Source organism: Lethenteron reissneri, chromosome 51 (assembly GCF_015708825.2).
Source record: "Lethenteron reissneri isolate LAM-NWPU_2019-01 chromosome 51, ASM1570882v1, whole genome shotgun sequence".
NCBI lineage: Eukaryota > Metazoa > Chordata > Hyperoartia > Petromyzontiformes > Petromyzontidae > Lethenteron > Lethenteron reissneri.
In genome coordinates, this window is record NC_083829.1 from 9,054,327 (window position 1) to 9,067,110 (window position 12,784).

The 12,784-nt window shown below is 49.4% G+C and overlaps 1 protein-coding gene across 5 annotated transcripts in view; it reads left to right on the forward strand.

Annotated features, from left to right (window-relative positions):
• ST7 (suppression of tumorigenicity 7) overlaps positions 1 to 12,784 on the forward strand; it is a 96,208-nt gene that overhangs the window by 42,804 nt on the left and 40,620 nt on the right. For all 5 annotated transcript variants that reach the window (XM_061572866.1, XM_061572868.1, XM_061572867.1 and 2 more), the window contains 2 exons: positions 1,361 to 1,439; positions 2,051 to 2,113. In XM_061572866.1, coding sequence (XP_061428850.1) covers positions 1,361 to 1,439; positions 2,051 to 2,113 — 142 coding nt within the window. The remainder of the gene's footprint in view (positions 1 to 1,360; positions 1,440 to 2,050; positions 2,114 to 12,784) is intronic.

The following is a 12,784-nucleotide window of genomic DNA, read 5'->3' on the forward strand; positions in this document are numbered from 1 at the left end:
CAACAGCGAGCGCGGAGCGCCGGGCGGCTAAAACGCAGCGACTTGGCACAGTGGGGGGGAGTACAGGTGGTGCATCTGCCAGTCCATCTCGGTCAGTCGAGCCATAGCACTTGCGTCTGTGCCGTGTCCTCCTGCCAGCGAGGCCTTCCAACACTTTCACATGGCCTCAGTGTGCACCTAGCCTGGCACAAGCTCTATGGTGATGTCGCCGCCGCTTAGTGGCTGCCGCTGTTTGTCCTGGTAGTGATTTTGTTTCTCTGTGGTCGAATGGGTGCTGGCTAAAGAATCGGAATTTTATTCCACGTCAATCGCAGGCTTATAACAATAACAACTCTTTACGAACATATTCGTGGTACTTGAGAGGGCACTCGGCCCACGTGTTGGAACGATTTTGAGCGCATCGTTAAGGCATCATGGGCTGCTGACTTTGAAGGTCCCATGCGATGAAAGGAAAATAAACTTGAGCATACATTGTAATGTTCTTTTTGTTTGTTATTACAGTGCGTTGAAGCGTGTCACGCTACATTCTGCTGTGAGATGTTTTTTTTTTACACGTACCTAGGACTAAGTGCCCAAACGTGGCTTTGCTTTGGAGATGGGTGCTCGGTGGACTGCTTGGACATAGTTCAGTATTGTCAGCAAACAGCACAGGAGGTTGTGGGTTCGATCCCGACCCTGACGCCTGTATATTTTGAGTTTGCATGTTCTCCCTGTGGAGGTGTCGATTTTTCTCCGGTTCCCCCCCCCCCCCCGCGGTTTTTTCCCTCCACATTTAGAATCGACGTCACGCATTTCGAGTATTTGGCCGCTTTGAATTTTCGCACGACAATAAAATATGTGGCTACGTCATTACATGACCTGATCCAGAAAGCAATTTTGATCACTCTGGAACAAGCTTGAGTTGGAATCACATGGGTAGACTTGACCCGCTCCTTGCGATTGGCATTGGGTGGCGGGTGGATATCCTCAACTGCGTTGATTTGGGCGTTGAGATGATTATGTATGTATATTGAACGTCTTTCGCACACCATACCTCGCTAAACCGTGCTAATCAAAAGGTACGGCACTCTGGCATAAATTCGGGGTGCGCACGCAACCAAAATGTATTTATTTGCTTAAATTTGGGGGGTTGGCATTATGCATTGTGGGCTAAGACTTATCGTGTTTGCGTTTGCGTCACGAGCTTCTTGTTGCATTCTGTAGATGCGCGTTGCCGCCATCGTATATAGACGAGCGTGTTGCACGCGGCGATTAAGATATAGGCTTGCCCTGATTACACCGGGCCTTGCTAATGCAGACACACCGTGCCCCCCCCCCTCCGTCCTCTTCCCCCCCCCCCCCCCCCCCCCGTGTGCTGCAGCCATGCAGAAGGCGTGGCGCGAGAGGAACCCCCAGGCCCGGATTAAAGCCGCTCACCAGGCGCTGGAGCTCAATAACGAGTAAGCCACGTGCACGCTCTCCACCCGCACCGTGCCCGCGTTTGTGCAAGTGGGCACAGGTGGGCACAAGGTGGGCACATGTGTGGGCACAGGTGTGGGCACAGGTGTGGGCACAAGGTCCGCACAGGTGGGCACAGGTGTGGGCACAAGGTGGGCACAGGTGTGGGCACAGGTGTGGGCATAAGGTGGGCACAGGTGTGGGCACTGGTGGACGCAAGTGGTCGCACGTGTGGGCACACGTGGGTTCACGTGGGTGCCGAGTTGCTGCGTGCACGCCAAAGTTTGAGTTTTATTTGGCTTGAAACACAGGTAGTTCCCGTTTTAGCCAGTTGCCAGGCTACTTTAAACAGCAGATCCGTGAGCAGAGCGGCGACAGCAACCTAACAAAGACAAAAAGACGTCAACGTTTGCAGAGAACGAGTATGCAGGGCACTTGAGGAATATTGGCAGAGATGCGGTCAATTCTTGGGAGTGCGATGAGAGGTCAAGACTCGGGCGAGACAACCGGGAGTGGTTGCTTTGCCCACTTTGCAGGTATTCAACTATCGCGCGTAGAGCATCATCTCTGAATGGCCTCATTGAGTCTCTTTGTCTTGTTCCACTTGCCATAGATCGGTCGGTGGAACAAAGACAGCTGCCACTAAAACTGGACCGGAAAACACCAATTGGAGCAGGTAGGTTATTGATCGAGCGTGTACACACTGATAAGGTAAGGTCATGCATGTACGTGGGGTGCCACGGTTGCGAGATTTTAACAACTACGCCTGGTATGCAGGTGGTCGTGGGTTCGATCCAGACCCTGACGCCTGCTGCTGTATATTTGGAATTTGCGTGTCCCGCTCTTCCCGTGGTCGCATGGATTTTTCTCCGGGTACTCCGGTTTTTCCCTACATGTTTAAAATCAACATGCGTTCAGAATATTTCGCCGCTCCACGTGATGATAAGCCTCTACGTTGAGCTGTAATTTGTGGCCAGGTCGCTTCTGCAAAAGAGCTGTATAGCTCAGTGGGCCTTACCTGGTCAAATAAAACAATAGTTTGTCGTTTAGTTTACTCTCAGGAACAAAACCGATAAGCCTTTTCTTACACGCTGGCCCGGACGTCGAGGAAACGGTGGCCGTACCCACACTTTGCCCCACCACACACGATCTGCTGATTGACCACCGGGCAGCATTAATGTTACCCATTTATGCTGCCCGGTGGATAATGCCCCCTCCATTTGCTTGGATTGCCGCGTCCGGGCGATGGAGTTGGAACCGGCTTGCTCTCGACCGAGACTGACGGTGATGCTCTCCTGTTACTCCACTGAGGCAGCGTCCTCTCTCTCGAAGAGAACAAGTATAACCCGTAAAAACAAAGTTTTTCACTATAAATCCTTTATATGCGTGGCGGCTAGAGTCCTTTCGTTCTCTGGCTTGAGATGGCTGCCACCTATGGGTCATATGATTGTATGGCAGCATTAAGCAATTGGTAATTAAATATAATATTTTTGTCCTAAAAAGTGTAAAATTTTGGGAAAAAAATTTCACGAACATTAATTGTCACGCACAACGAGTCTGTGTGGAAAATGTCAGCTCGATTGGATCACGGGAAGTGGGTTAAAAAACGACCGAAAGATTTGCACGGTCCTAAGCAAGCAAGCAAGTGAACTTAATATAAAGGATTTTAAAATAGCGGGCTTCGGTTTCGCGTCATCTTCGGCAAGTGTCGGTGGAATGCACGCTGATTGTTAGTAAAGTGGCGCTGGGTCTGAAGCCTTTACCTTGGGGCTAGAGTGGTAAAACCTCTCCAGTAAAGCAAACGTGTGCGGCGTCTTTGCTTCGTCGAGTTAAGCTCTCTCCTGCCAGAAGTGGACGTGGCAATGATCGTAGGGAGATTGACTGCTCTTGCTTAAGTACAACGATCGATCCACTGCTGGATGAATGCAGCATGCTGTCAGTTTTTTTTATTACCCTCTCACAGCTCGTGAGATATTTGACGACATTCTAAACACACTGAGCGCTTCGTAAACTTATCAGCACATTGTTGCTTCCTGTTCTGCTGCTGTTGCTGCTGAGAAAGCACACACACGCTATTCCATATTGCAGTGAAACGCCTCTCATCCGTCTCCCCTCTAATCCACGGTTCATTCCCTTGGTCTGCGGATCGCCGGGGACTTACAGATCTTGTCGATGTCAAAGAAAACACCTTAGCTACCTAGCTCGTTATCAGAGGCAATCTGGCCACACGTGATAGTGCAATTTGTAGAAGCAGCCAAATGATTTGAACGCGTGCTGCTAAATGTGGAGGGAGGGAAAAACCGCCGTCTGTTTCCATCCGCATGGGGATCAAGCGTTGTTCCCTCACGCGCTTTGCTTTCTCCAGGTTGTATCATCTCCTCTAGATGTAGATGCCACTGGTTCTTCATGTTCTGCAGATGTAGATGCCACTGGTTCTTTGTGTTCTGCAGATGTAGATGCCACTGGTTTTTCGTGTTCTACAGATGTAGATGCCACTGGTTCTTCACGTTCTGCAGATGTAGATGACACTGGGTTCTTCATGTTCTGCAGATGTAGATGCCACTGGTTCTTCACGTTCTGCACATGTAGATGACACTGGGTTCTTCATGTTCTGCAGATGTAGATGCCACTGGTTCTTCACGTTCTGCACATGTAGATGCCACCACCGCCATCTATTGCGCGGCGGTTGAACTTACGATTCTCAGTCCGAACGGGCGACTGGACATGCGGACACGTTTGTTCGTATCTCGAGAAAGTTCGTAAGTCGAGTGCGCGCAAGTCGAGGATTCCCCGCATTATGAACGTGCTCCCACGTGCTGTGAGGCTGTGCGTCGCAATGCGCCCACAAGGGGGCGGTGGTGGTCCATTGCAGTACCCGGGGGTGGGGGGGGGGGCGGAGGTTGTTGGCAATGCGGCGCTTTCTTTGATATATATACGCTTCGGACTTTCGTAAGCCCGATTAGCTACTTTGTAAACGGATGAAGCATCCATAATCGAGTGTGTTTTGGGGTTAGATCGCGTCAACGTTTACGTGACAACCCTTACTAGTTGGCTGTGTCCGGCGGTGGTGGGTTTTAACGACACATTCATATATTTACGCGATCTTACCCAAAAAAACCTCTATTATGGATGATACTGGTCGCGAAAGCCTACGTGTTAAACGGATTAAGCATTCGTAAACGTTCATAATGAAGGTTTTTTGGTTTATATTGCGTAAGTATAAATGTGTCGTAACCCTCCACCACCCGACACGGCCAGTGAGGTTTGTCACGTAAACAAAACGCGCCAAATTAGTTTACTAGGGTAGTGTATAGTGTAGTGTAGAGCGTAGTGTATAGTGTAGTGTATAGTGTAGTGTAGAGCGTAGTGTAGAGCGTAGTGTATAGTGTAGTGTAGAGCGTAGTGTAGAGCGTAGTGTATAGTGTAGTGTGTAGTGTAGTGTGTAGTGTAGTGTGTAGTGTAGTGTCTAGTGTAATGTAGAGCATAGTGTATAGTGTAGTGTATAGGGTAGTGTATAGGGTAGTGTAGAGCGTAGTGTAGAGCATAGTGTAGTGTAGAGCGTAGTGTATAGTGTAGTGTATAGTGTAGTGTATAGTGTAGTGTAGAGCGTAGTGTCTAGTGTAATGTAGAGCATAGTGTATAGTGTAGTGTATAGGGTAGTGTATAGGGTAGTGTAGAGCGTAGTGTAGAGCATAGTGTAGTGTAGAGCGTAGTGTATAGTGTAGTGTATAGTGTAGTGTATAGTGTAGTATATAGTGTAGTGTGTAGTTTACTACTTCAGCCCACCGGTGTGTTGGAGAGTAAATCCACAACTTTTACAATTTGAGTAGTACGACGTTTCGCTGGTAATTACATCCAGCATCATCAGGCGATTTGCCCGACGATGCTGTCGGGTGGTTGGGAGGGTTACGACACATTTATACTTACGTGATCTGAATCAAAAACCTTGATTGTGAAAAATATTGGTCGCGACAAGTGGTGTTTCTTTCCCGTTCTTGCGCCGTTGCTCGTAAGGCACGAAGGTTGTGCGCAGCTTCAACGCGGCTTCATACTCCAGTTTTGAGCTTACCTATTCATAACTCAAGGCTGAGTGTCATTATGTAACGGTGAATCATAATTTGTTGAGTTGCCATTCGGTTCAGTGGAATCGTTTACACCTATAAATAATATCAGTGGGCCGTTTTGGCTGCCCGTCGAACAAAGGCGGTGGTCACCCCATCGCGCGCTTTCAAATGTACTTTTGCGGCCGTCTGGAACGTTCTTCTGATATTAAGAAGCCACTGGAGCTATGCACTTGTAAATCATCTATATTGAAAACGCATTTCTTTCTAACCACTTCTTGTGTTTAGTTTTGGTGTGTTTCCCCCCACACTTCCGATTAGCACGGTTGGCTACGTGCAGTGCGAAAGAAGTTCAACATACGTACATAGACTACTCGTCCGGAGACCTATAAACCAGAGGTCGCAAACGGGTTTTGATTCCTTACCCGCACCCGTACCTGGCCGCACCAGGGTCGCAAATGGGTACCCGTACCCGGCTGGGTACGGGTACCCGTTCCCTTCCCGTACCCTACCCGAAATGAGTGACAAACGGCTACTCACCAGTGACTCATGTCCTACCCGTACCCGTACCCGGCCGCACCAGGGTCGCAAACGGGTACCCATACCCGTACCTGGCCGGGTATGGGTAGCCGGGTATCGGGTAGGGTATGGGTATCGGGTACCCGGTTGCGACCTCTGCTATAAACTCACACGAGACCCATAGTTTATTGTCTTTCCCCCGCACCTCCGATTAGCACGGTTGACTACGTACGGCGCGAAAGAAGTTCTACGTAGATGCATTGTAGACGTGACAATCTTGTCAGTGTTGTGAGGGGGGGGGTTCATGACTAGATTTTTTTGGCATGAAACCACTGCTGTGTGTCCCGACCCAAAAAATCAAATAGAATATTTATTTAGACCGGAGGAATCCGACGAGCTATGAAGCACATTTTTCTCAGATGTCCAGATTCGGCGGCTCATGGATGGAGATAAGATTTCACTTAGTCTGAGTCAAACAATAACATCCTGGGTGTTGTGGCGGATTGATGGGCACCGCCACGCAGGAGCAATCGGTGGTTTTCATGACTCACGCGATTGCAAAACGTCGCTACCAAGTTTATGCCAGTGGGATGAGCACGTTGCTTTTTGTGTTATTATTGTTATCATTCCACTTTACCCAGCAATGCCTCGCTGAGTCTCATGACTCTTATTCAGGGAGGGTCCTGCCAAGTTTTCACAGTAGGGGGGATGATGATTGCTATATTTACTCCCAATGAAGTTGCGGTAATCTTTTATTTATTTAAATGTAGGATTTTGAAGGTGGTGCCGATGCACAGCGGCAGCCTCCTCTTGCGAATTATTTCCCGGGTTCTTTAATGTCCACATTGAAGTTGACGGCACACAGTATTTTCAGGGTTAATCCACCCGCAGCATGAAACAGCGCGGCCTGCTGGATTCCAAACTAAACTTTTTTTTAACACGTAGGCTTTCGCGACCAATGTTATTCATAATCAACGTTTTTGGGTTTAGATCGCGTTATTTATAAATGTGTCGTAACCCTCCAGCACCCGACACGGCCAATCAGTAAAAATGTGTCACGTTGACAAAGACAAATAGTTCACTGCTTTAGCCCACCGGTGTGTTGAAGCCACAACATTTACAATTTGAATCTGGCGAATTGCCCGATGATGCTGGTTGCAATTACCAGCGAAACGTCGTACTCAAATTGTAAATGTTGTGGCTTCAACACACCGGTGGGCTAAAGCAGTGAACTATTAGTCTTTGTCAACGTGACACATTTTTACTGATTGGCCGTGTCGGGTGGTGGAGGGTTACGACACATTTATAAATAACGCGATCTAAACCCAAAAACGTTGATTATGAATAAACTGTTTTTATTTGACCAGGTGAGGCCCACTGAGCTGTATAGCTCCTTTTCAGAAGTGACCTGACCACAGATGATAGCCCAACGAAGCGGCTTATCACGTGGACATTTACAGCAGCCAAATACTCTAAATGCCACGTTTCTAAATGTGGAAGGAAAAACCGGAGGACCCGGGGAGAAAATCCACGCGACCACAAGGAGCGAGAGAGACGCAAATTCGAAATATTATAGACGGTCAGGGTTAGGATTGAACCCACGACCTCCTTCATACCAGACGAGGTAGATAACATCTCGTCCGCCGCGCCGCCCAATTGGAGCCGCGGACCCCTGCAACGAGCGACGGACGTCGCTGCCGCCACAGGACGAGGCTCGGGGCGTGGTGCATGTGACAGCAGTGGAAGCCCGCGGGTCATCCGAGGCCGCTGCGGCAGGGTGATGGTAGAGGTGCGGCGCTTGGGACGCGGCGCCCCCCAGCGTGGCGACGCTCTCTCCCGCTTCGGTCGGACCTTCGACTGCGCGGCGGCGAGGAAGGCGCTCGAGTATCGCAAAGAAAGAAGTCCCCCGTGTAGCCTTAACAGACTGTCGGGGGCAAGTGCTTGTTCGCGTGTCGCACCTAATTAAGGTGGCCACGGCACGGGAGGAGGTGGGTGGCCAGCGCCACGCCCGGCCACCTTTGTCCCCCGAGCGGTCGATGTTTACACACCGCACCAGGTGCTCGTTTGAGGCCGAGTCGACCTAGGGGAGGCCTAGGACTGGTTCAGATGTTCGCCATCGTTCTCGGTTGTGAGCGGGAATCGAACTCGGGTCGCCGGGTTCGTAGCGCAGCGCGCTTATCGCTAGAGTGGGCACACAAAGACAAAGATCCCCAGTATAGCCTTTAGCAGGCTGTTGGGGCAAGTGCTGTGAGCGAGCACCGATGAAGGCCGGCGCGGTACACGGGGTTGGTGGGCGGCACCACGCCCAGCCACCTTTGCCTCCAGAGTGGCGACGTTTTACACGCCGCACCAAGTACTAATTTGAGGCTGAGACGACGTAGGGGAGGCCCAGGGCCGGTTCAGATATTCATCACCGGTGAATGGCCGTGAGCGAGAATCGAACTCTGGTTGCCGGTGGTCGTAGCGCGGTGCGCTAGGTTGGGGGGGGGGGGACACACGCAGCGCGACGTTGTGGCTCGCTTTGTCTCCACGAGAGTAAACACCGAGCGCTCGTACATAGCGTGAGGGGGGGGGGGGGGTGGCTCCCGGTACCCTACACCGACAACCCCCACTCCGGCGCTCCGCTGAGTCTTCGCCGCATCAAAGCAAAGTTTAGCGTGCGGGCCAAGTTGGGGGGAGTGGTGGGGGGGCAGGGGCGACAGTCATAAGAGCTTGAACATCCCTTTTGAGGAAGTTAAGTGATTGAGCTTTTGATTTATTTATTTTCAAAAAGTACAACTCAAACGTAGAAGTAACGGGGAGGAGAGCCGCCCGACTCCCCGACCATGGCAAGCGTGGAGCGTCACCGGCAGGGAAGAGGCATCAGGTCACCCCAGGGCAATTCCTCCCCCACACCCCCCCCCCACCTTATTTTTTGTGTGTATGTGATGTTTGGATTTTCCAGGTGAGTACCAATACTTCCCGGCTTTGACATGCAACCGCGTAAGCCTCTGTGTAATATGCAATTACATCGATGCTATCGCTTCTTTCCTGTATACGCTCAAAGAATGTGCGTGCGTGCGTGTATGTGTGGTGTGTGGGAGCGGTGGCTCAGCGGTTAGCGCGCTGCGCTACGAACCTTTAGTGTATGTATGCTGAACTTCGTTCGCACCATACGTAGGCAACCGTGCTAACCGGAGTCGAGTCACTTTAACACGTGGCGCCTTTCCTGTCACACAGAGTGCCAAACACGACATCATTACGACACACACAAGCAAGTTGTGGCTGTGAGTTAGTTTGTGTGCAAGTGAGGAGCGGTGGCTCACCGGTTAGCACGCTGCGCTACGAACCTGGCCGTCCGAGTTCGATTCCTGCTCACGGCCAACACCAGTGACGATTTTCCGAACTGGTTCTGGGCCTCTCCTAGGTCGACTCGGCCTCAAATGAGTGCCGGGTACGGTGTCTAACCATCGCCACTCGGGAGAAAAAGGCGGCTGAGTGTGGTGCTGGCTTAACGAACTTGCCCCAAAAGTTGATTAAGGCTATGGGGGGGGGGGGATCTTTGTCTTTATATATCCACTCCATTGCGCATTTGAAAATTTGTGTCCTCCTCCACCACCCAACAACAAACTCACCCTAATCCTTGATATCTCATCTTTCCATAATAAAATTTCCATAATGATAAGAGTATTTTTTGGGTTAGATCGCGTAAATATATAAATGTGTCGTTAAACCCGTCACCACCCGACACAGCCAACTAGTAAGGTTTGTCACGTAAACAGAACGTGGCCAAAATCGTCACTAGCACAGCACAAGTGTATAGTAGTGTAGTGTATAGTGTAGTATACTAGTACAGCAGTAGTGTATAGTGTAGTGTATAGTGTAGTATACTAGTATAGCACTAACCGGTGTGTTGGAGAGCCAAGCCACAACATTTACAATCCGAGTACGACGTTTCGCCAGTAATTACAACCGGCTTCATCAGGCGACAGCCAGATTTGTGGAGAAGTCCACCTGTTTCGTTCCTTATATCGAGGCGTAGATGTGGTGACCACGCTTCTCTTAAGTAAAAAAAAAATACCGCACCCATTCTTTCCGAAACTGACAAATTGCATACCCGAACGCCCACCATGAAATTCCCACCAGCCTTTGTGTGCCCTCAACAGTCTCAGGTGATCCACTTTTTTTTGTTACTACTTCATTATAGCCCATCGTTTTTGGGCCCATATTTTGACACCCGTCTCTCCAAAACAAAATCTCCTCCTCGTCTCCTCTTCAAACGGTGGCTTTTGTGACGTGCATCAAAGACCACGCTGCTACGACCCCGGTACCCGTGAAGCCAAAAGGTTCAACCGCGCTCAAAACCGTTGAGAAATGCCGCCAATTGAAAACGCCCGCACCTCCGATCGTGTCCGCAACACAGCGGCACGCGACTAAACCACTTGGGTCAATCGGAAAGCCCCCCCACCCCCCCACGTTCTTTTGAGCTTGAAATGCAGAGGCCGATCCTCTTGCCCATCTTATTTTACCGGGTGAGGCCCTGACTGAGCCTGCGTTGCTGTTTTTCAGAAGCGAACTTGGCTGTCACAGATGAGAGCTCGACGAGGGTGGCTTATCATCGCGTGGGAATGTTCCAGCTGACAAATACTCGAAATGCATTTTGATCGTGAATTAGGGAGGAACAACCGGGAGGACCCCGGAGAAAAATTCATGCCACCACGGGGAGAGAGACACCGAAAACTCCAAATATACAGCAGGCGTCGGGCTCGGGATGGAGCGACCTCCTGTGTACCGGGCGAGGGAGTTAACATCTCGCCACCGTGGCGGAGGATGTATGTAGCCGCACCTGTTATTTCATCACTGGGATCCAGACCCATCTTTATGGCTCTAGGTACCCGTTCTCGGACATGTGTTTTACATTCGAGTCCAGTTTTGTTTATTTGACAGGTGATTGTTGGAGAGCAAATCCTCAACATTCCACAACACAAATCCACAACACGCCGATGTGCTGTACTAGTAACGAATTCGAATGTTCTGTTTACTTGATAAACCTTACTAATTGGCTGTGTCGGGTGGTGGCCGGTTTAACGACACATTTATATTTACGCGCTCTAACTAAAAAAAAAACTATTATGGATGACATTGGTCGCGAAAGCATTCGTGTTAAACTAATAAAAGGCTGCCGAGCGGAGAGATGAGCGACGCGGTGCCCATCGTCGCTCCCTGGCAGCTGTGAGCAGCGTTGGCCTCCTCTGACTGGAATTCCCCCTGACAGTTGCCATACATACCTGTGCAAACACGCGCACGTTACCAAGGTCGTTATTTAGCGCACCGTGGCACGCACGGAGAGCATGCCGCTGCAGAGCGCTGCGCGAGCCTTGTTAAGAGGGGCGGCTTCTGTGAGCGCACAGCCAGGTGTTGCAAATCCCACGGGCGTATGCGTTCCAGGCTTTGGTGTGTTTTGTAAATGATCGCCGTAACGCAAGGCGTTGTTGGGGAGTAGGTTTCTGCTGCAGAGGCAACCCATTAACGCTTTGGCATTCCCACGCGGGCTTCAATGTAGCAATTACTGACGCGCGCACGCATTCGTGAGACGTGCGCCGGTGTCTGCGGTGTGTGTACGCTCGCCTGCTCGTCCACACAGAAACGACCAAATATTGACGGCCACAAAAAAATGTAAATGCCCAACGCATTCGTCAACAATGCTGTTTGGTCTTCTTGGTTCTTTCGGTAAAGTCACGTAGAAGGGAAATAATAAAATAATAGAAATAAAACATAATAAAATACAATTCTCACTGTATTTTATTATGGTTTTTTTTTTTATAAAATACAATTCTCACTGTATTTTATTATGTTTTATTTTTATTCTTTTATTATTTCCCTTCTACGTGACTTTACCGAAAGAACCAAGAAGATGAATCCCTGCAGTCACGAAAGCTTTACATCGAAAAAAAAATGCTGTTTGGCCTTCAAAGGAAAACTTAAACGCTACGAAGGAGGGAGACCCGTTGCCTCACAGCGTCACCGATTATATCGTCCTCCTTTTGAAGGCCGCAGCGTTATTGACGACCGTGCAGAGATCGTATTTTAATTTTGTTTTTTTCTTAGCCGTGCTTTGCGCACCACTGCCGAGGCAGCAGCGTCGTCAAGAAAAACCGCCCCTCATGAATTGGACTTTCCGCAGCTTGGAAAACTTGCGGACATACACTTGTCCTGGTGTTCAAGTCACTGCTTTTGTATCGCAGATATTTCCCTCGCAACGTTCAGTCGGTGGCTCTCACGGTGTTTTCAATTAAAGAATGATACGAATAATATAATAATGATGATGCTATTAATAACAATAATCTGGTTGGGGCACTCCAACTATGTTCCCGGATAGTTTGAGGACACGTAAATAAGATTTAAAGTTTAAACATTACTTTAAGTTTAATAATTAATATTTATTATTTATAGTCTGTTTTCGTTGTTCGTCTCTTTAGTTGTGATTTTTAAATATGTAATTTGTTAGTGTTCATGTTAGATTACTAATCACTTAGTCTGTGCTCTCCAGTTTCCTGGGTGAAACGTGAGCTAGCTTTTGCCCAATCCTGGCCAGCTGGTGCAAAAACTTGTTAAATTAATGCCCAAAATCTGTGTATAATCAGAAGCCAACTTCTACAACACCCGAGGCATTTGTGTTCGGTCACCTCGGTGGCATTTCCTCGTCATTACACGATGCGGTATGATGCGTAGGAGGCTCCGTAACGGACTACTGGCTTACCCTGCACACTTATCCTTTACAAATCGCT